This window comes from Tupaia chinensis, unplaced genomic scaffold, assembly GCF_000334495.1.
Source record: "Tupaia chinensis unplaced genomic scaffold, TupChi_1.0 Scaffold000140_1, whole genome shotgun sequence".
Lineage (NCBI taxonomy): Eukaryota > Metazoa > Chordata > Mammalia > Scandentia > Tupaiidae > Tupaia > Tupaia belangeri.
Genome location: NW_006159610.1, coordinates 6305103 through 6329513, shown reverse-complemented (window position 1 = coordinate 6329513; position 24411 = coordinate 6305103). Strand labels below are relative to the sequence as shown.

General features: G+C 45.6%; 1 protein-coding gene across 4 annotated transcripts in view; it reads left to right on the top strand.

The window, feature by feature from the left end:
* Positions 1-24411, top strand: part of ATP6V0A4 (ATPase H+ transporting V0 subunit a4) — an 84637-nt gene that overhangs the window by 48003 nt on the left and 12223 nt on the right. For all 4 annotated transcript variants that reach the window (XM_006145027.2, XM_006145028.2, XM_006145026.2 and 1 more), the window contains 6 exons: positions 559-709; positions 1566-1705; positions 3890-4047; positions 10117-10210; positions 15294-15412; positions 18501-18717. In XM_006145027.2, coding sequence (XP_006145089.1) covers positions 559-709; positions 1566-1705; positions 3890-4047; positions 10117-10210; positions 15294-15412; positions 18501-18717 — 879 coding nt within the window. The remainder of the gene's footprint in view (positions 1-558; positions 710-1565; positions 1706-3889; positions 4048-10116; positions 10211-15293; positions 15413-18500; positions 18718-24411) is intronic.

The window sequence follows — 24411 nt, the reverse complement described above, 5'->3', positions numbered from 1 at the left end:
GGACCCAGGACAGAGGTGGAGGAGTACACGTTTGCAGGAGCAGAAGAGTGGAAAGTGTCCGAGAATCTGGGGGACTCTACTCTCCCCTGGGCTCTCTAAAATGAGCTAGTTAAGTACAGGGATGGTGTTAACTCGTTAGTGAGGTCATGAGTCTCAGAGAGATCAAGGGATAGTCCTAATGTACGCTGAAAGTGACGACAGGAGCTGGACCCTGATCCACGTGTGGACACCTGCCCAGGGCTCTCTCCTTTTTTTAAAAAAAAAAATTAAAGAGAGGTTTTTGCTACAGGGCATGTCTCTCACCAGAAAGGCAGAGAAGCAGAGAGACAGAAAGTGAGAAATCACTCCCCAGGGGAGATGGCCACACCACAATCCCTTCTCCATTCTCCTCTTGGTATCTTGGGCACGCACGCACATATGCCCCGCTTGAGTTTAAGTTGCTCAGTCCAGGATTCGAACCCCTGTTGACTACATGGGAGTCCAGTGACATAACCATTATGCATCTGCTGGTCCCTAGGACTCTCTCCTTTACATTTTTGTCACATGCTCTTTTTGCAGGAACTGAGTGGGTCTTCCATGGTCCCTATCATGACCACAGTGCAGCCTAAAACAGACCCTCCTACATTCAACAGGACCAACAAATTCACTGCTGGCTTCCAGAACATTGTCGATGCCTATGGCGTAGGCAGCTACCGGGAGATAAACCCAGGTAAAGGATCGGATGTGGTGAATAGCTGGGCAGCTTGGAGGTGAAAATTGGTAAGATGTCCTCTAAAGGGACCTCAGATAGGGATATATTAACTATGGCATTTGTAAAAGCTTCCTTGGTTTCCTCATGCCCTGAGTGGTCTTGCACACACACTGCTGAGGGGCGGATTTGGTCCGTCTTCACCTGTTCTTTAAACCATAGCCTTCTCAGATGACCCAGTTCAGATCTTGTTTCTGTCACTGGCTCAACAAGGGTCATTTCTATGTGTCTTCACCGTCTTGTAGTGATTGGGTGGGAGAGAGAGGAGCACACAGAAGTTGAGGTCAGAAGACTGGATTCCCAGGGTCCTAGGCTGTGGGAGCTTGGAAGTCTGGTTAATAAAATAAAGAGGAGACTGGATGTTAGCCAAGTCGTGCCTGATGCTGTTCTGTGGCCCAACTCCCCGTCTAACGGATGCAGTGACATCATGATTTCAGGGTCCTGTGAATGACTGCTGCTGGTGTGTGTGTGTGTGTGTGTGTGTGTGTGTGAATGGTGGAGAAACAGGCAGAAGATGCTGGTGGGGTGAGTATCGAAAGCACTCAGAAAACTGGTTTGAAATCCCATTTGTGATCTTGGGCAAGTCTCTTATCCTCTAAGACTCAGCATTTATAAAGTGGGAAATCAGAATGTTTTCTGAAGGATGAGCTCATGAATGTGAGAGCCAAGCAATGTTGGGGGTGAGGGGAGACGGTCAGAGAAACAAGGCCTGCATGTAGAGCGCAGAGCGACTGACAGGAAAATCTCTGGTGTTGGAGTGGGAGGGAGGCCCGAAGGCTGTTCGGAGGCCTCAGCCTTGCGGGTCTCCCCTCCACAGCTCCCTATACCATCATCACTTTCCCCTTCCTGTTCGCTGTGATGTTTGGTGACTGTGGTCATGGAATCGTCATGTTCCTGGCAGCCCTGTGGATGGTTCTTAACGAGAAAAACTTGCTTGCCCAGAAGTCAACCAATGAGGTGAGTGTCCATCAAATGGCTCACCTCCTTTCTCTGAGGTAGAGTATTAAACGGTGCACGTGGTTTTCACTGTCGGAATAACAAGTTTTTATGAAAAATAAGAAAAAGATGAAAAGTTTAAAAAAAAAAGCTAAAATTCAGCATAAAATTCCTGGCCAAGGGTAATTCCTTTAAATGGTTTCGTGCAGTCCCTGTTGGCATTTATGTTTTCCATCCATGGGTTGACAAGGCATTGATTTTTTTTTTTCTGTAATTTTTTTTTCTGACATTGATTTTTTCTCATTATAAAAGCAATAAATATTCATTATAAAAATTAGACCAATACAGCAATTTAACCACCTAGAGAAAAAGAAAATCACAATTGAGACCAGCAGATGCGTAATAGTTACGTTGCTGAACTCCCACGTGGGCAGCTGTGGTTCGAGTCTTGGATCTGGCATCTTGAAACTCAGGCCAAGCATGTCTGCCCAAACTCCTGAGAGGAGAGTGGAGGAGGAGAAGGGATTGTGGTGTGGCCATCCCCTCTGGGGAGTAATTTCTCACTTTTTGTTTCTCTGTCTCTCTCTCTGGTGAGTGCAAGTGCCCTATAGCAAAAATCTCTCTCTCTAGAAATAAGTCATGGAACCAACAGGTGGTGTGGTGGTTAAAGGCACTAGATTCCCCCATGGCCAACTGCAGTTCAAGTCCCGGACCTGGTGGCTTGCTTTCTCACTTTCTCTCTCTCTGTCCCTCTCTGATCAAATTAAAATAAATAAAGTTAAATAAAATAATTCTTTTAAAAAAAGGTTAACGTTTTTGGATATCTTTTCTGCTTTTTTGTGCTTACATGCAAATATACAATTTTCAAAAATAGTCATCAAATAGTGAATATAATTTGTCTCCTTTTTTTTCTTTCCTTAAAATATTGTAACTATTTGTTCATGGCCCACCCCTTTTCCTGCAAATCTGTGATGGGTTTTTTGTTTGTTTGTTTGTTTTTTGATATAGGGCGCGTGCGCTCACCAAACAGAGAGAGACAGAGACAGAAAGCGAGAAATCACCCCCCAGGGAGGATGGCCATGCGGCAATCCCTTCTCCATTCTCCTCTCGGGATCTTGGGCACGCATGCACACGCGCCTGGCGTGAGTTTTAAGCCACCGGGTCCGGGATGTGAACCGCGGTCGACTACGTGGGAGTCCAGCAACATAGCCATTATGCTAACTGCTGGTCCCTGTGATGGGTTCTTGTGAAGCACTAGGAATGTTTTGTCCCCCTCTTCCACTAGAAGTTTCTGCACTTTCCACAGGTTCCTGTCAGAATGGTGTGCAGTTTGAGACAACTCAAGAGTCTGCACTGGTTCAAAGTTAATCCATTAATTAAAGCTAATCACGTTTATGTTCATGACAACACATTTTATAAAGTGGAAACATGTCTTTTCTATGTTCTGAATTTTAAAACTATCTGCAATCTTTCAGTACGGGTCAAATTAGTGCTAGTTCGGGGATGTCATGGTGAGTTAATCATAAGCTAGGTTAGCGGGTCATATCAACCTGGGACCAAGGTGGCTTTCCATGACAAGCTTAACAGATGTGATTTTCTGTGTAAACACTCAAAGTCTCAAAACTGTACGTCAGCAGTTCTTGAAATGTGTGATACACACCAGTCAGTGTTATGGGAAAACACTTTATTCTCCTTAGCGGATGTTTGGGTTTTCAGAAAAGTCATGATGCATTTTGGTGTAGAAAAACAGAAAAATACGTCAGGAATTTTCCGACAAACCAATAGTTAGACAGAGACTCAACTTTGTAACGACAAGACCCAAAATGAGTGTGGAGTTGACTTGCCATAAATGTAGCAGCCCGACGAGGCCTGCTCAGTGCTTGTCAGAAGTCCACTTTCTGGTCCCTTCCTCGCTAGGGGAGACTGCAGCTTGTACTTCAGCTTGTTTTCTACCAAGGCTGAATGAAAGAATATAGTCTTGTTTTTATTTCCACAGTAAATACTGGTCTAGAACTTCTCTGATTCACCTTTGAAGCTCAGGGAAATCATGATGTGTTTGCTCTTCTTTTTTGGATTACTGACGTCTGTCTTGGTCTCGTAGGTGCTCATGATAGTGATGCCGGAGCCATCCTATGACACACTTCCCTCTGAGGCAGGTTCAGAACCCACTCACACCTGTTCTCCTCTCTGTCTCCCTGAGGCTAGATTTGGAACACCTTCTTCCATGGACGCTACCTGATCCTACTTATGGGTATCTTCTCCATCTACACGGGCTTGATCTACAATGACTGCTTCTCCAAGTCTCTCAACATCTTTGGCTCTTCGTGGAGTGTCCAACCCATGTTCAGAAATGGCACATGGAAGTAAGTTTGTCAAGATGAGCCACCTGCTGGTTATCAATGTGGCCTTAGCGACTGTTCTCATGGTGAGGGGAGTTTATGCTGACTCTGCTTAGACATACAACTCCCAACTCAACAATGAACTCAGTTTTTGTCTATGGAGTGGAAGACCTTGTGCCACGTGGTCAGTCACTGCTATAACTGTGATGTGTAGAAAACATTTTTAAGATTTCAGTTCAGTTAAATATAAATTGTGGAGTACTTACCGCATATCAGGCACTCTTGTGAAAAGTGCTAAGGCAGCGGGAACCAGCAGTTAGCGTAATGGCTATGTCGCTGGACTCCCACGTAGTCGACCGCGATTCGTGTCCCAGACCCGGTGGCTTAAAACTCACGCCGGGCACGTGTGCGTGCGTGCCCAAGATCCCGAGAGGAGAATGGAGGAGAAGGGATTGCGGCGTGACCATCCCCCCTGGGGGGTGATTTCTCGCTTTCTATCTCTATGTCTCTCTCTGTCTGTCTGGCGAGCGCACGCGCCCTACAGTGAAAATCTCTCCAAAAAAAAAAAAAAAGTGCTAAGGCAGGTATAGACTGGCTGCCCTAGTAGGCGTTGTTGAACAAGACTTCCTGGAGAAGAAGGAGGCATTGAAACATTCTTTGCTCCAGCGGAGAATTGGAGGTGGAGTGAAATGATACATCCAAGGTTTTAGGGCAGAAGAGAATACAGATGTTGAATGGTGTGGGTTCATGTTTTCCAATATTCAAGGCCCCAGATTTCCCAGAGGGCACTTTCTTAGGCCACTCAGGGCAGCTTGAGTTCAATGTTACAAGCAAAGGAGGAGATGGCTGGCTTCGTAGTGCAGGCTCCCTGTATTTGTTCTGAGGCTGACGGAGAGAGGAGGGCAGCAGGTGGGGGTGAGAGCACTGGGGAGGAGGAATGGGGGCTGCAGACAAAAGACCTAGAAACTCCAAACCTTCACAACCTACACCACCTGTATGCATTTCACAATCTTTAAACTTTTTCACTTTAAATATTAATTTAATTTAATTTTATTCATTATTATTATTATTTTAAATTTGACCAGAGAGGGACAAGATGAGAAAACAAGCTGCCAGGTCTAAGATTTGAACCGCGGTTGGCCATGTGGGAATCCGGTGCCTTAACCACTGCACCACCTGCCGGCCCCTCATTTTACGATCTTTTTATTGCACTTACTCAGACCAACAGTCATCAGAATGGAAATACAACACTGTGGGGAGAGGGTTTTATGGGGAGGGGAAAGATTTTAGAGTTTGAGAGGTAGATCAGAATTGGGGAAAGAGCAGAGGGTCCTCCAGGATAGGGAACAGTGAGGGGAGCAACCAATTTTAAAGAAAATTTGCTATAGAGTTCCTGTGCTCACTGGAGAGAGAGAGAGAGAGAGAGAGCGAGAAAGAGAGAGAGAGAAAGAGAGAGGGAGGAAGCAAGAAAGCACCCTCCAGGGAGGATGGACACACCACAATCCCTTCTCTTCCATTCTCCTCGGAATTTTGGATACACACACACACACACACACACACACACCAGTGCCTGGCGTGTTCCTCAAGCCGCTGGTTCTGGGGCCTGAACTGCATAGTTAGCTACGTGGGATTCAGCCACCCCAATCACCACACCACCTACTGGCCCCAGAATTTTTTTCAAGATTTATTTTATACATGATAGAGTGTAGGTGAGTGTGTGAGAAAGAAAGAGAGAGTGAGACGCCATTGACAGGACCTTGTTATGCTGCCATCCCCTTACCCCAACTCTCCAGCTTGTCGGGGTCTTGGCGCTGTGAGTACACGCCTGCTGTTTCGGGTCAGCCAGGCTGTGGATCTAAATCCCTGGTTGGCCATGTGGCTTTCAGCACTGCCATTCAATACGCTACTCACGGCACCGTGAGGCTGAGCCACAAATAGAAAATTTGATGACCTCAAATCATTGGGGGATCTTAGATTGTGTGCATCACATGTCTGAGACAACCACGATAGTGTCAGAGCCGATTTGCAAAACCCACAAATCACGGATGCTTTTCCCAACAAGGGTCAGTTTAAGACTTCTCTGCCTCATTTGGGAACTTTCATATGAGAAGGGAGGACTGAAAGACAGTGAAGGCCAGTCATGGTGGTGCAGGCAGTTGGGCACCTGCCCCATGTCGGGGGCCCAGGTTGGATTTGGATCTACCTGAGCCATGCTGGGAGTGTCCACTCGTGCCTGTGATCCTGGCTGACTGGGAGGCTGCAGAGAGGATTGCAGTGAGAGAGACCCTCTCTCTCATTAAATAAATAAACTTAACAAAAAAAGAACATGAGGGAACCAGCAGTTAGTGTAATGGCTATGTTGCTGGACTCCCACGTAGTCGACCACGGTTCGTGTCCCGGACCCAGTGGCTTAAAACTCACGCCGGGCGTGTGTGCGTGCGTGCCCAAGATCCCGAGAGGAGAATGGAGGAGAAGGGATTGCGGCGTGACCATCCCCCCTGGGGGGTGATTTCTCGCTTTCTGTCTCTATGTCTCTCTCTGTCTGTCTGGCGAGCACACGCGCCCTACAGAGAAACTCTCTAACAAAAAAAAAAAAAAAGAACATGAAGGCAAATCTCAATCCCTCTTTCTTTCTTCTCTTTCCCAAGCCTGGTAGAACACTAAAATTTCTCTTTGAAGAACTTCAGGGCTTTTTTTTTTTGCTCACCAAAATTCATGGTAGCTATCATAAAGAAAGAGAGAGAATGAATGATCTTACCCAAGGATTTTTCAGTTAGAAGAGACTTAATCCAGGCCTTCTTTTGCCTGGGAGCTTTCTTGGGGGACTTTTGGGGCCAGATGCAGACCCCAGGCACAGTTAGATAGGCCTGGGGGTGGTAGTAATTCTTAGCGTGGAGCCTGGAGGTTATGATGCGTTCCTTTCTGTTTCTCTGCTAGGCCTCAGTGGTAGAGAATGGGATGTTAAACAAATAGAGAAAAATGAAGAATAAGACTTTTTCCAGAATTACGCACAGATAGCTATATTAGTGGTTCTTTTATTTTCTTTGCAATTAGTATCCTGAAGAGACGCCTAAAAGAGTACAGCTTCCATAAATTGAAACACACATGTCTTAGTTCTGCTCTTCAGATTTAAACTCACAAGCATCTGGATGGGCTTCGAAATGTGTTACCTCCCCATAACTTCCTCAATCTCCCGACACGAAATTTTGTTTCCCTGGAATGTGATTGTGAAAGGTCCAAAGTGACCAGCGAGTCGCTCTGCAGATACAGGGAGTGTGGCACTCTTACACACACGCAAGGACCTGTTCACAAATCAGGACCCCTCCGTGACGCCGCTGGGGCCCAGGCTCTGAGGGTGGGAAGCAGAACCTCATTTCAGTGGCCTAGAAAAAAATGGCGGCCTTCCGTTAGAGCCAAAGTACGCGGCCAGCCAGTTTTGTTCACCAGCCACAGCCTGGGTCTGGGGCCCAATGTCCCTAAGAATTGACAGTGTCCCTCAGCCCGAGACACTGGAGCTGTCCAGGTTGGGCGTATTGGGTCAGTAAGGGTGATTATCCATTGGGAGCCGGGGCATCTCAGTAAGAAGGTGTTAGAAAGGTCTGAGAGGGCTTGGCCCGTGTTTGGAGGTGTTTGGTCTTTGTCCTCAAGCACCATGCCACCTGCTAGCCCCACCCTTTTTGTATTTTAGAAAATGCCCTTCTTTTTGCCTCTGTTTGGGTGAGTCTGGAATATCTCGTTTGTCTTGCTTGGTCATCATCACAGAGATGGTCTGTGTGACGTCGACGTGCTGTGGTTGTTGGTGCTAAGCAGGGACTTTACTTAGTGGGAGGTGCTAGGCCGGTCCCCCTGTCAAGGCTGGCTCTCTGTCAGCACACAGACACGTCTCTGCTGATAAAACCTGGTAACTGCACAGAGGCGTACCATCAGGAGGGGGTCTGTGTCTGGCATAGTCAGGGCCAGCTCTTTCAAGGCATGTCAAGACCTGGTCAGCATGTGAGGCTTCCCGATGTCCCCAGTTGCAACCTAAAACCCCCTGCACCTCATTGCAGAAGCAAAGACTTTGTTTTGTTTTGTTTTGTTTTGTTTTGAGGGAGATTTTTGCTGAAGGGTGTGTGTGCTTGGCAGAGAGACAGAGAAACAGAAAGCAAGAAATCATCCCACAGCGGGGATGGCCATGCCACAATCCTTTCTCTTCCATTCTCCTCTTGGGATTTTGGGCATGTACACATACACACCTGGTATGAGTTTTAAGCTTCCTGGTCTGGGACTCGAACCGCTATCAACTACTTGGGAATCCAGTGATGTAACTATTATACCATCTACTGGTTCTAGAAAAGAGCATGTTTCTAGGCTGCCCACCAAGGTTGTCAGTCCTCTGTTCTTCATCATTTCAGTATGAATATGATGTCACTGGGACCAGCAAGTGGCATGGTGGTTAAGGCGCTGGACACTCCCACATGGCTGCCCATGGTTCAAGTCCTGGACCTGATGGCTTGTTTTCTCACCATCCCCCCCCCGCCCCCATGTCTTCCTCTGATCAAATGAAAACAAATGAATATGTGTCACTTAACAACAGGGCTACATTCTGAGAAATGGGCATTGGGCCATTTCATCACTGTGCAAACATTATAGAGTGCACTTACCCAAACCTGGGTACAGCCCACTACACACCCAGGCCACACGGTGTGGCCTACATGCTCTTGAAGGGGCCACTATGGTATATGCAGCTTGTCATCGACCGAAATGACATTACGTGGCACATGACAGTACTCATGGCTTGGACCCTTCCATGGATACATGCCCTTAAAAAGAAAAAGAAAACGACCTTTAATGTTCTGATCCCACTAAGGCTTGCAGTGACAGAGAGTCAGACATGCCTGGCCCAGGTCACACCATACTTGAGAGTCTGGGAACCGCATAGGAGACCCAGGTTCAGTTTCTGGGCTAAGTAGAACACAGCACGTGTCATTGTGTGTCCTGGTAATCCTAGCTGATTTGGAGGCTGGGGCAGGAGGGTCACAACATGGCCTATCTTCACCCTCTGAAAAGTCCCCCCCCGCCCCCGCCACCCTCTCTTGCATTAAAGGAAAAAGAAAACCAGATTTTCTTCTCATTGATATTCATGCTTCTGTGAAAAAACAAGACACAGATTTCAGGACCAGCAGTTAGCACAATGGCTATGTCGCTGGATTCCCATGTAGTCGACCGCAGTTCGAGTCCCTGACCCGGTGGCTTAAACTCATGCCGGGCGCGTGTGCGTGCATGCCCAAGATCCCGAGAGGAGAATGGAGGAGAAGGGATTGCAGCATGGCTATCCCCCTGAGGGGTGATTTCTCGCTTTCTGTCTCTCTGTCTCTGTCTTTCTGGCAAGTGCATGCACCCTATAGCAAAAAACCTCTCCCCCCCCCCCCAAAAAAAAGACAGATTTTTAAGATGTTTGGTAGGCTACAGTTATTTTATTTTTTGAAGAATTAATTTTTATTTATTATTATTTTAATTTGCTATAGGTCATGTGTGCTCACTAGAGAGAGAGGCAGAGAGGGAAAATGAGAAAGCAAGCCTCCAGGTCCAGGACTTGAACCACAGTTGGCCGTGAGGGAGTCCCGTGCCTTAGCCACCACGCCACCTGCTAGCTGCTGGACTACAGTTTTTTAGAACTAAAATTCATAGAGATTGAACTTTATGTGTAAAATGCTGGTTCATCCTTCAGGATGAGCCCAGGTGTTCCCTGGGAAGCCTCCACAGGCTTGTCCTTGGGTTAGGGTCTCTTTCTTCCCTACATGCCCCCTCATCCCTGCCTCCCACCTCTTTCCTGAGAGACCCTTGCTTTTCTTTACTATATCTCGTAAGGCTGAGAGCTCCTTGCAAACTCAGAATATGAGCTCTGTGGTGGCCAGATGGTCATTTCGGTAGTGGTGGCATGTGGTACAGTGCTTGGCACGGCAGACTTCGGGTACCCACTCACAGAATGACTGAATGAACCAAGTTGATTTGCACCAGAAATGGGCTTCGATGGTCCTGCATGTTCGTGACTGATGGCTCTGTCATATTCTGCCTCGATTGATCATTTTTCTCCCCTTTCTTCCTCTGAAGTACTCAGGTAATGCAGACAAATACGTTGTTACAACTGGACCCAGCCATGCCAGGAGTGTATTCTGGAAATCCATACCCATTTGGAATTGATCCGGTAATATTCTTGGGTTAAATATTTATTATATAAAAAGTCTTGTTGGGGTGATCTCTGAATTGAGGAGAAGATGCTAGAATCTGTCAGATCAACAAGCTTCTGTTGAGATAGGATAAATTATACCGAGGGTTTTTTTTTTGCACACAGAGCTATATTTTTATTTATTTATTTATTTATTTAGAGATTTTTGCTATAGAGTGTATGTACTCTCCAGAGAGACAGAGAGACAGAAAGCAAGAAATCACCCATTGGGGGGATGGCTGTGCCACAATCCCTTCTCCTCCATTCTCCTCTCGGGACTTTGGGCATACATGCACACACATCTAGCATGGTTTTAAGCTGCCAGTTCCAGGAATCAAACCACGGTCAAATACGTGAGTCCAGAAATGTAATTATTGACCATCTGCTGGTCCCCAGAGCTGGAGTTAAAATAAATGTCTTACCAAAACCCTTTACCTGGCCCCTGGGTTATTTTCCGTTCAGTTCCAAATACCTAAGTCTACCAAATATACCCTTGGTAGTTAATGGTTGCTTCCTTAAAAGGTCCTTGGTTGCCCGGAAAGTGCACATTTCCTAAGACCTTTCTCATCCTAATCAGGTTCTCTACTTGGACATTTTCCTGCATTGTGTAACGTTTTTATTTTTCCTAGAAAAGTATGGAATTGCTTTTATGTTTGCTTTATGTTAGTGCATAGAATTTGACACAAGATTTTAAAAAGATACATTGTGCTTTTTATGTGTTTGTTGTATCTATCTCAGTCAACTAGATTCAAGCTAAGGAGAACCAAGTGCTTCCTCACACAGCCTTTGATATAAAAGGGTTTTGAGCGGATACACATGCCTGTTCACGAAAGCCGAGCACACACGATGGCCCACTGTATGCTGCCACCAGGTGGCGGCCTTGTGCCCTACACAAGCATGAGAGGCCTGGAACTAGGCTGGGCCGGTTCTCTTTGTGGGAGACCTGAGGCTTGGCTGGGTTTTAATTGCTGACAGTTAAGAATAAACAGTATTGGTCCTAAAACTGGTTTCTGGTCTCTCCCATCTTATGGGTCCTCTCTTTTTCAGTTTTTCCGGGTCTTTCTACTGTCTTCCTGCCTCCCTGCCCTTATAAAAACGGAAAGCACTGCCCCGGGTTTGTTTATCCTTACCTCCCAAGAGCACTTGCCTCCTCAGCTACATCAAAAGGAAATGTTGGTTGGAAGCTGCAAAGTGCTAACAGCAAATGTGAGCTGTTGCCGTTGTAGAATAAAAGGCTTTATCCTTGGTCAAGGCAATTTCACAATTAGTAGTCGGTTGAGGAGGAGTGCAGGGAGGATGACTGTAGGCCTGGGGGTCTTCCCTTCCTCGGACTGTCCCGGCTCCCACTGCCCTCTCTTCCCTCACGGCCCGCTTCTGATTTACTGGTAAACCCCGTCTGCCCATTTCCGTGCCTCCCACAGAGCTGGCGTATGGCATCTCACACTCCAGGGCTGGGGAGCCCCGAGTGTGTCCAGCACACAGTTTCGTCATCTGCATGCAAGTTAGACAAGAAGAAAAATGTTGGAGTCAAAGATAAAGTGAATGTGGAAAATAATGAACTTTTCTGTAGTAATATATAAAGTTTTGCAATTTTCTGGTTTGTTTTTGTTTTTGTTTTTTTCCATTGAGTGTGTGCGCTTCCTGGAGAGAGACAGAGAGAGAGGGGGAAAGCGAAAAGTCATACCCCCACCCCCCAGGATGGTCAGACTACAATCCCTTCTCCATTCTCCTCTCAGGATTTTGGGCACGCGTGCACACGGGCCCAGTGTAATTTTCAAGCCATCAGGTCCAGGACTTGAACTACGAAGTCAGTGATATGAGAGTTCAGCGCTTTAACCATCATGCTACTTGCTGGCCCTGAAAATGTCCAATTTTTTAATCGCAGAGATAATACATACACATAACATCCCACTCCTCGCTTAACAACCTACCTGTCGTGCTGGCGCGTGGGGTCCTCTTTCTCAGACCGCGTGAGTTTCAGCAGTCTCCTGTCTCAGTCTTTGTTTTGCTCCTGCAGTCAGTTAGTATTCAGGGCAGGAAGCATTTGCAATCAGGCAAGACTACATATTTGTTTATAAATTTGTCCTTGATGGTGCGCCCAGAGTGTAGGAGGTCAGCATATAGGAAGAAGGTGATTTTGCCTGGAGCGTCTTGTACTTTTCTGTCGCTTTTTGTTCGGAGAGAATTGCATTATTCTAGTGTGGTGTCCTGTGATGTCTATTAAAAAATACATACACTGGACCAGCAGGTGGCATGGTGGTTAAGGGCACTGGACTCCCATATGGCTGACCACAGTTCGAGTCTTAGACTTGGTTGCTTGCTTTCTCACTTTCTGTCTCTCTCACTCTGTCTCTGGTCAAATTAAAATAAATAAATAAAATTAAATTAAATAATTCTTTTTAAAAATTGCATACACTGTGGCACCATAACACAGCCTAGAACATCCACCTTGAAGCTCTTCGCTTACCAACCAACTTGCTTATTGACGTAGTCACAGGAACATAACTTGGTGGTGACATGAGGAGCACCTGTATTTAAATAAAATGGAAGTTGCCATTTCTGCCTCTCTTATTCCCACAATCCCATTTCTTAAAAGGATAATCACTTTATTATTCTTTAATTAATTTTTATAAATTGTTTTTAAAATTATTTATATTGGGACCAGCAGACAGCGTCATGGTTAAAGGCGCTGGATTCCCACATGGTCGTCCACGGTTCAAGTCCCGGGCCTGGTGACTTGCTCTCTCTTCTCCTTTTCACTTTCTCTCTCTGGTCAAAATTGAAAAATGGTGGTAATAAGTAAATAATTCTTTTAAAAATGTATTTATATCTTCTATAAGCAAGAGAGACACAGAAAGAGGGAGACAGGCACTGCCATCAGAGTCCCCACTTGGATCCTCTGTTGCCTCAACCAGCCTAGCTCACGGGCTCACCCCCAGCGAACATCAGAAGGCCTTGGGATGTGAACCCTGGGTCTTCCCGTGTGGTATAGCATCAGTGCTGTATTGCTGCCACATCATTGCTGCCCAGATAACCACTTTTACAAGTCACTCCTGTGCCTATACTGGTACTTGTGTCATACATATGAATGAAAGGTTGAATTTTTATACAGTGTGATTTTTTTCTTTAATATGTTATAGGGGATATACACTCGCTGGAGAGAGATGGAAAAAAAGGAAAGTGAGAAATCACCCCTCAGGGAGGACGGCTACACCATAACCCTTCTCCTCTATTCTGGGGTTTTGGGCATGCACTCACATGCACCTGGTGTGTTTCTCCACTGCCAGGTCCAGGGCTCAAACCTTGCCATTGACCTTGGGGGATCCAGCTGCCTTAACCACCACGCCAACAGTTGGCCCTGTAATGTAAATTTCTACAGTGTGCTAATTGGCTGCATTTAGCATCTATTTATGGATGATTCCAAATATTTTATAGTAACTGAACATAACAAAAGAATTAGGCACCTATGTTCTGGAATCAGACTGTTGTGTTTAAATCTTGGCTTTCCTATTTACTTACTCTGTGATTTTAATCTTAGAAGTTATTTCTGTGGTTGCAGCTTTGCTTGTAAAAGGGCTCTAATAACAGCCCTAAGCCAGAGCTGCTCAGCAGATGAAATCATTTTTATACATAGAGCTCCCAGAAGAGTCTGGTATACAAACATGATTAATGCCCTGTGGATAATAGTTGCTGTTAAATTATTCTTTTCTAGATGCGTAAGTACCATAATCTAATTGAGATGATGATAAATTCCCATAAAATGGGAATAACCATATCTACCTCACAGAATGTTTGTTAGAGGGGTAGGAGCAGGGACTTGGAATCATGTGCATGGGGTGTGAGTGGAGACCTTGGGGGTGCTGAGAGTTCTGTGGGGAAAGGCAAGGTGGGTGACAGGAGTTGTTAGGCATCATGAGACCCCTGCTAGCCCCTGACCATCCCGTGTGCTTGCTCCATGTGTCTGCTTCATCGGGGACAGGATAGGTACTGGGACCCACCCTGCACGCCTGGCAGTGCTGTTTAGAACAAGGACTGTGTAGAGGGATCAGTAGATGGCGTAGCGGTTACATCACTAGATTCCCATGTAGGCGATCGCAGTTTGAGTCCCAGATCTGGCAGCTTAAAACTCACACTGGGTACATGTGCATGTGTGCCCCAAATCCCAAGAGGAGAATGATGGAGAAGGGATTGTGGTGTGGCCATCCCCCCTGGGCAGATGATTTCTCACTTTCTGTCTCTTTGTCTCTCTAGTGAGTGCACATGCCCAATAGCAAAAATCTCTCTCTAAAAAAAAAAATGAACAAGAATTATAGAAGGCAGGGTCCATGTCTTACCCACAGGGTTCACTAAGACTGGCTACCGGAAGGATCTGGGGAAATGTTTTGAAATGTGAAGTGCTGTAGAAATTGAATGTAGGGACCAGCAGATGATGTAATGATTACGTTGCAGTACTCCCACATAGTTGACCACGGTTTGAATCCCAGACCTGGTAGCTTAAAACTCATGCCGGGTGCATGTATGTGTGTGCCCAACATCTGGAGAGGAGAATACAGGAAGAGGGACTGCAGCATGGCGATTCCCCTGGGGGTGATTTCTGGCTTTCTTTCTCCCTGTCTCTCCGGTGACTGCACGTGCCCTGCAGCAAAAAATCTCTCCCTTAAAAAAAGAAAAGAAATTTAGTCTAAAAAGTGGTATCATTTGAAAGGGATTAGAATCATTCATGGGCCAGTGATCCAGAGGCCATTATTAAGGAAAATGAGGCAAGTTTGAGACCCACTGTTTTGTATTATCTTTTCATTTAATACCAGGGCATGGTGGGGGAAGTATCAAGTGGAAATTTTCTCCCTAATTTTCTTCTAGCACTAATGGTTCTGACACTTTTGTCATTGAGGTTGCATTTATAAAAGAGCTTGGTACTAAAATGCATGCACTGATCTGGTCTGGAAATGGAAAACGCAGTTCCCAGAGTGACTTCCTCAGGGGAGATTGTGCTGAAGCCCCCAACTCCGGTAGACTGTCTAAGATTCTGCCTCACGTGTTTCTTGCCACATTTCCCACCCAGATTTGGAACTTGGCTTCAAATAAACTCACATTTTTGAACTCCTACAAGATGAAGATGTCGGTGATCCTGGGAATTGTCCAGATGGTTTTCGGTGTCATTCTCAGCCTTTTCAACCACGTGTAAGTTTCCCACGCTGCTTTCTGCCCTTACTCCACTTGGCACTGTGTCCCTCTGCCCATGGCGCCTTTCTCTGGGGAGTGCTGTCCTGCGTTGTTGTATTGAGCTGGATGGCCGGACACGGGGACACCTCTGGGTCCTCCAGAGCAGAGACTCTCCGAAATACCTGAGAGTTCAAAAAGAAACTGGGAAACTCATAGCACGTGGGTGTCCCCCCTCCCCTGCAAGGCCTGCCGGGGTTGGCGTCCTGTCCAGTCTTAACTCCCGCCAGGTGGACAAATGGGGAAATAGTGAGTTGTGGGGGAGATGCCCTCAGGTGAGCATCCCGCCCGGTGTAGTTTCCTCCTAGGCGCAACCTCTCTCTCACCCCTCTGGCGGGTACTGCCGGCCAGTCTGTTCCTTTCCTCCTGTTGGGTGATCCGGCAAGCCATGACACATTTGTGTAGAGAAAAACACTTCATGACTTTCCTGACGACCTAACATCAAGATCCATTGCTGGAGAAGCTTCTTAAGCTTATTTATACTGAAGGTATACATGTTTGAAAATAGCGTCACACGTGCGTGCTCGCCGTGCCTAAGGAGCACATGACTGGTTGGTCTTGCTGAAATCCCACCTACCGTGTCGGTTAGGAATAAGTTGGGGTGCCGTGGGAATTATGTGGGATTTGGAAGCAGAATTTAAGCCATGCGATCAGAGACATGTGTCCACAGCGGGTCCCCGGGGCTCTGCCCTGTCACCCTTACACCAAGACCTGCACTGACCGGCAGCCACCACCTGGTACACAGGCTGTTGCCATGGCAGTGGGTGGTGGTGAACTGTACATTGATTCTTACCCACCCCGCTGCCACCCACAAGTGACACGTGCCACTTTTGTTCCCAGTTCTTGGGCCAGAGAGTCACGTGGTGACTTCCGACTTGAGAGGCCGAAGAAATATAATTCTACTTATAGAACCAGACATAGTTGTTTCTTTTTTCTTGTAGAGAGAAATGTTCGCTATAGGGCATGTATGCTCGCTGGAGAGACAAAAAAACAAGAAATCACACACACACCCCGCCAGGATGGCCACGCCACAATCCCTTCTCCCTGATTCTCCTCTTGGGATTTTGGGCACACAGGCACGTGCACCCGGCGTGAGTTTTAAACTGTCGGGTCCTGGGCTTGAACTGCGGTCAACTCTGTGAAAGTCCAGCAATGCAACCATTATACCATCTGCTGGCCCCAGAACCAGAAACGTTTAATAAGCAAACTGACTGTCCCCTACCACTGCCTACCTGAAGGGACTGAGCATGGCATGAATGAAAATACCAGCAGGTGCTTTCCGGACGAGACCACCACTGGCATCATCGCCTGTCAGGCTGGCCTAAACTGTCACTAGCAGTCCTGTTTCGTCCTGTAATTCTCTCCCTTCCCTCAGGGCTTTTACAATAAACAAAGGACAGGAAGGCCCTTTCTGATGTTTCCACTTGCAAGCCTCCATCTTTGCCTTGTGGGCTCTGTGTCTTGTAGCAGGAATTGGCAAACTTTGAGGGGGCCAGAGAGTGAATATTTCAGGCTTTAGAGGCCATAGAGATGCTGTGTGGCAGCTAATCAGTCCTGGTGCTATAGAATGATGGATGATAGGCAAACGAGTGAAGCTGTGTTCCATTAAAACTTTATTTATGGACACTGACATTTGAATTTCATATACTTTTCATGTATTATAGAATATTGTTCTTTTTATCCCCCTCAATCATTTAAAAATGTGAAACCTGGGCCAACTCCATGATGCAGAAGTAATGCATCATTTAAGAAAGCCTGTGTAGTGACCACGGTTCAAATGCCCTGTCTGGTCAGCCGAACCATGCTGGGCATGCAGGAGTGTCCAGTGCCCAGGCTGGAGGACTGGAGGGAGGGGACCGCAACGTGACCAGACCCTGTGAAGGGTGTTCATTTCTGTTTGTCTCTCTGTCTTGTGAACGTGCCCTATCGTGAATAAAGTAGCAAAGGAATAAAAAGTAAAAACCATTCTTCACTTTCGGGCTACATAAAAACAGGTGATGGGCTTGATTTGCCCTGCAGGCCATAGTTTGCCAACCAATGTCTTAGAGTGTCCTGGGAGTTGGCTGGCTTCCCCCACACTCGTAAATATGGGGCCTCACAATGCTCATGGAAAAAGTGGAATTGATATACAAGTTTGGTCCCCCAATTTTTTGGATCCATGCATAGTTTTTCTTTTCTTTCTCTTTTGCTTTTAAGTTATAAAGGACACATGCTCTTGCCAGAAAGAGAGAAAGCATCCCAATGGGGTGTGTTCACACTACAGTCCTTTTTCCTCCACTTCTCTGTTCTGTCAGGACTTTGGGCATGCATGCATATGTGCCTGGTTTGTTTGTTTGTTTTTGGAGAGGTTTTTGCTATAGGGCACGTGCGCTCGCCAGACAGACAGAGAGAGACAGAGAGATAGAAAGCAAGAAATCACCCCCCAGTGGGGATGGTCATGCCGCAATCCCTTCTCCATTCTCCTCTCAGGATCTTGGGCATGCACGCACACGCGCCCGGCATGAGTTTAAACCACCAGGTCTGGGACTTGAACAGCGGTTGACTACATGGGAGTTCAGCAACATAACCATTACGCTAAATGCTGGTCCCCGCCTGATTTGTTTTACAAGCTGCTGGAGCTGGGATTCAAACTATGGTCAGCCATATGCTCTCCGACCCATTATACACAGAGTTTAACCACTGTGCTATGGACCCAGCCCCATACTCTTTCCTTAATATGCATTTTCCATACACTTTTTGAAGATCCTCATCAATCCTTTGCCTTTAAATGCCTTAAAGTGAGCTTGGTCTCCATGTGAAGCTGCAGCCAATTCTGTGTGGGCATGACCTTGGCTGAGACCCTGCTTTCTCCAAACCTTTCGTGCGTGAGCACTTCCTGGAATTTCCTTTCTCTTCTCTTCTGTCCAAGCACGGCTGCTGTTTGCCATGGTTGCTATTTGGCAGCAGTGTTTAAAAGTGGAACATTCTGTGCTTTGTGGAGAATCATCGAGTACTAAGGTTCCCTTGGTGTTCCAGCTTGTGTGTGCATGTGTGTGTTTTCTACCCTCAGACACTTCAGAAAACCTCTCAACATCATTCTGCAATTCATCCCGGAGATGATTTTTATCCTGTGTCTGTTTGGATACCTGGTTTTCATGATCATCTTCAAGTGGTGCCAATTTGATGTCCACGTGTCCCAGCACGCCCCGAGCATCCTCATCCACTTTATCAACATGTTTATGTTTAACTACAACGACCCTTCTAACGCGCCCCTGTACAAACACCAGGTAGGTCCGTTTGTTGTTCTTCTTTCATCCACGTGAGGGTGTCAAATCTCTTTTGTGTTCTTGAATATCGCAGAGTAGTGGCCATCGGCCCTTCATATCCATGGGGTCCATATCTTCAGATTCAACCAACTCTAGATTGAAAATATTTGTAAGATACAATGTTTTCTAAAGTTGGTTTCATCCGTACTAAACATACACAGACTTTTCCTTCTCATTTTCTCCTTAACACAGTAACATAACTGTTGGGTCATTGGAAAAGTCATGATGCACTTTTGCACAGAAAAACATAGAAAAATATGTCATGACTTTTCTGACAGCCCAAAAATGACATGGCATTTGTGTTGTACTAGGTATTATAAATAATCTACAAATGATTTAAAGTATATGGGAAGATAGAGGTAGGCTCTATGCAAATACTGCTCCATTCTAAGTAAGAGACTTGAGCATCTGCAGGGTCCGATATCTCTGGGGGGTCCTGGACCCAATCCCCTGTAGATACCGAGGACTGTATTTGTAAGATGGAGCCACCTTAGCTCCTGTGAACGGTGTGAAGTTCTTCACATTTCAAAACGTGCTTATTAAATGGAAGTCCAGGCCTCGAGGGCTGTGGTTTGGCTCCAGTGATTCCTATTGGGGTAATACATAAAATCGATTATTATTGAGAGGCTGAAAATGGCGTGTTATATATTGCCTAAGAATAAAGAGGAAAGATAATCCTTCAAATTAATTGGCTTGAAACAGTAAAATGCTCTCACGAGCACCTTGAGGGGACCAGCAGCTAGCGTAATGGCTATGTCGCTGGACTCCCATGTAGTCGACCACAGTTCGCATCCCGGACCCGGTGGCTTAAAACTCATGCTGGGCGTGTGTGTGTGCGTGCCCAAGATCCCGAGAGGAGAATGGAGGAGATGGGATTGCGGCGTGGCCATCCCCACTGGGAGGTGATTTCTCGCTTTCTGTCTCTCTGTCTCTGTCTGTCTGGCGAGCGCACGCGCCCTATAGCAAAAACCTCCCCCCCCCCAAAAAAAAAGAAAGGAAAAAAAAAGAGCATCTTGAAATTTAAGAATGTTTTATTTAGAAAGTCCACTCTAGTTAAGGTTCACAAGATCGAAAATTGGTAAAGAACCAGGAAAAGGAACCCCTCCATTCATATAGATGGTGAATTTCTGGAAAACTCTGACCTAAACTCACATTGTCCTCTGAGCTTCCACGTCTGGTCAGAGATGAGTTTTAGCATTTTTTGCCCTTTTACTGTGGAGAGTTAATCCCAACAGTTGGACTTGAGCTGCTTGAATTCTTCAATTTCTTTCACTCTCTTGGTCAACTTAATATATTATTTTTAAAAATAATGTCCCATTGGAACTGGATATAAAAATAACTCTGTGAGTAATTCTTAATAACCCAAATAGTTCTTTTCCCTGGACCTCTCCCAGTGATTAACCTGGTAATGTTGTTTGAGGGCAACTTTCCTCTAAAGGAAGACGCCCTCATCTAGGCTCTCATTCCTCTGGATCAAATTCTGCGGCTACTTTCACACCAGGGGACCCTTCGGTGCAGGCCCTGTCTACCAGGGCGTGCTTGTGATAGGTGTCCTAAAGTCGTGCTTCTCCTGCTCACGGACCCTCTCGTGCGTTTGAGCCCTATCTTATTAGGTTGTCACAAAAGTCATGACATTTTTTCTGTGCAAAAATGACTCACGACTTTTCCGACGACCCCGTAGTTGGTTCTCCTCCTCAGAACCATGAAATGACAGTAAGAGAAAAATGCGTCGTGACAGTGTTTTCGTAAGGATGACTTTAGGTAATACTCAGAAGAAGTACAGCTCTGAGAGCTCTTTCATGGTGTCCCGTCGCACTGGTGGCACCTTATCATTCTATGTAAATGGCAACCTTGAGCCACCCCCAGAACGCTGACCTGAAATGAGTGTGTTTTCATGGTTCTTATACTAGATGCTGAAGTCTAAAGGAAAGTTTATTTGACAAAAACCTCTCAAAAAAAAAAAAAGTTTATTTGGACCTCCCCAAAAAGCCTTGTCTTTCAGACAGAGGGCTCCGACTCAGCAAATATTTCACGTGCCAGCTGCTTTCACAGAGACTGGAGACCTCTCGGACTGGAGTCTGCACTGAGCACTGTGCAGCGGAGGCTGTTCCCAGCTTCGCCCACTCACTAACATGATCTGGGTTGTCTGGCTTCCCCCACGCCCTCGCAGGGAGGTTAATTATCTTGACACAGTTTACAGTTTCTGTAACCTCGTTTTTAGGTCATGCAGCTGGAAGACATGGTGCAAGGTAATGAAGTCTTTTCCCAACATTGCCCTGGCCATCTGTGAATATCAAAGGACGTAACAGATGTGTGTATACACATGCGCACACACACGCACGCGCACACACACGCATGCACACACAGATAGGCACGTGTCTCACGCGCACACACACGTACACGCACACAAACGCATGCACACACAGATAGGCACGTGTCTCACTAGGGGCTTTGTACATCAGCAGGGGAAAATAGCCTCCGATAAGAGTGGACAAATAGCACCGATGTGTCTCCGTGTGAGGGGAGGAGATAGCAAGCTCACTATGTTCCGTGGTCGCCTCTCCCTGTTCTGAGCCTTTAAAAGCAGAGTGAAGGGACCAGCAGTGGTGTAATGGCTGAGTCACTGGACTCCCATGTAGTCGACTACAGTTCGAGTCCTAGACCCGGTGGCTTAAACTCACGCGTGCGTGCATGCGTGTGTGAGAGGAGAATGGAGGAGAAGGGATTGTGGCGTGGCCATGCCCCCTGGGGGGTGATTTCTCACTTTCTGTCTCTGTCTCTCTCTGTCTTTCTGGCGAGCGCATGTTCAACACCCCCCCCCCCCCCAAAAAAAAAAAAAAAAGCAGAGTGAGAATAGCAGACCTCGAACCGCTCAGACAAAAAGCCATTTTAAGTCTAAGGGTCTAAGCTATATCTTGGCATGTTTGGGGACAAAGGTGACTAAAGCTATGCTCCAAGCCTCATCTTCTAGACCCCCGAAACACGCAGACAAGGGTCATTGAAATCCTCATTGCTTATTGAACCTCCTGTTTTAAGGAAGAAACTTTTTATAAATCTGAACTCATAATCTCTTTCTGTGGAGCCCACATTGCAAAACACAGTAGAGGAGAGATTTTTTTCACAGAATGACCAGAAACCACCGCAGAGGCACAAGAAATATGAGTAAACCAAGAAAATAGCTCTCCACTTAGTGAAAAGAACCATCTTTCATCATACACAGACTGCAGTGGAACTCCTGGAACTGTCTGAAAGAGAATTCAGAATATTCAGAGTGACAAAACTAAACAAGGAGGAAGAGCTGAGAGGCAATGAACTCTAGAAGATGCAAGAGAAAAGAGACGAGTTCCAGGAGGTGAAGAAGTCCTTGCACAATCTGAAAGAGGAAATACACACCATAAAAAAGAATCAAACGGAGCTGTTAGAGATGAAGGTTGCAATATAGGGATCAATACCTCCCTCGAGTATTAAAAGCAGATTAGTCCACGCAGAAGATCGAACCTCAGATGTTGAAGGCAAAACCTCTGACCTAGAAAAAATAACCCAAACTGAGAAAATAACTCAAAAAATGAGAATACTATACAAGAAACACTAGATACTAGTAAGTGTCCAAACATCCACATAATCGGTATCCCAGAAGGTGAAGGGCATTGACAATCCATGAATTTCTTCCATGAAATCCTGGAAGAAATCTTTCTAAATCTAGAGAGGCCTTCAAATATCCAGACCCAAGAAATACAAAGGACCCCTAACAGAATCAGCCCAAGAAGATCTTCTCCAAGTGAAAAACTATTTCAACCAAGAACACTATACCTGGCAAGATTATCCTTCATATGGGAAGAAACATTCTCAGATAAACAAAACCTGAAATAATTTACCAACCCCAGACTAGCTCTCCAAGAAGTTCTAAAAGGAGTGCTTTACCAAGAAAACTAAAGACACACCTACGGAAACAAAAAGCAACCAAGAAAAAGACTAACTTAATGCTCGGGACAAGAAATACCAATAATAACATAGAATGTTAACTTTTAGGATTTAAACAGAAAGATTGACCACAGTAACACTGCAAATTCAACGGAATAAAGACTAATTACGTAAGACCAAACTGGGGAAATAGAAATTCATGACTTTTGAGTAAAACATTCCTTTTTCTTTACTATGCTTTGTTTTCCCAGCTTAAGGATTTTGCTTTCTTTTGAGCTGTTGATAGGTTCAGCAATTTGTTAAAATGTTTTTTCTTCTTGTTTGTGTGTTTCTTTAAATGGAAACATAAACTTTCTCTCTTCCTGAACACTCTGGAATTGGAAAATATTTGGGAGTTTTCTTAGTTTGTGGTAGAATGGTTATTTACCTAAGTTCAATAATACCTGTTGCCTTGAATCAGAAATTTGAAATACTTGTTATTGGACAGGCCTTTGACTGGGATGCCATATTTGAAGCTTAAAGCAGAAAACTATGGAACTAGGTTAGATCTCAAGTAAGCCAACAGAAGCTCTTGGAAAGATGACCTGGCACCATGAACAGTTCTGCCTGGCAGAGAGGATTAGAGAGGCTATGTGAAAGAATTTGTACTATAAAATAACCCGGACTTTTCCAGCCAGAACAGCCACAACCAGAGGATTATCTTGAGGAAGACTTTGAAGGAAGAAAAAGAGGCTGATCTTTGCTAGCAGATGGTATATCACAGAATTACTTAGTAGGCAGGGCTAAAATGAAAAGGTTTACGTGTGACTTGTGTGTTGGGTGTTTGCTTTTCAACAGTTTGAGTAGCTGACATGTAAATATTTTCTCAAAAATGTTTAAAACCATTCTCTATTATTATAGAGTCACAAAAAAAGTTATAACAAATATTTCAAACATTATCTTTAAAATTCAGTTTTTTGAAATTTCAAAAGGCATTTATTAACTGTCAGGAACTATGGAGTATGAGCAAAATTTTTTTGATATGTGAAGTAAATGTTTGAGGGAAAATGTAAAAATAAATAAATGATAGGAAACCAAAAAAAGTGGCATGAGAATAGAAGGCTGAACAGATGAGCCACCGTTATCAGGGGAGGTCTCGCTGCCATTAGACAATACATTGTCCCCTGGCCTTTCTGGGGTTTGGTCAGAACAGTGCATGAAACAGGAAGGCCTGAGAAAAGTTTCCCAGTTTTTCTTTTCCTTTAGCCCCCAATTTCTGCTTCTTTCAGTAGCTCTAGCTGAGCCTGCTGAGGCTTTTGGTTCTTTTTAACAATTACAGCGGTGTTAGTCGGGTCCTGGGGCGAGTTTGAGAAAAGGGATAAGGGTAAGGGTGAGGGGTTGTGAATGAGATGATGCAGCAGGATCGCTCCTGCAGTGGGGCTCTTCCTGGGACTCCACAGAGATGTGAGACCTTAGGTGCCTCCCTCCAAAGTAAGTTGAAGGAGACCACAAGAGTTTGGGACGGAAGTCCCAGGATTTGTTTGGTAACTTGTCACACTGAGGCCATGCTGGTCACGTGGAGATTGTGAGGAAGAGAGAGGGCAAAAGAGGTCAAAGGATTATCCAGCACTGGAGTTACGGAATGATCGTCTGGACAATGTGTCTCTCCGTGATCCAGAGACTTTCGGTTGCTGTGCAGTGACCAGTGGCGTCATGGGACCCTCCATAGTTTTCATCCAGAGCTGGGGAAAACTT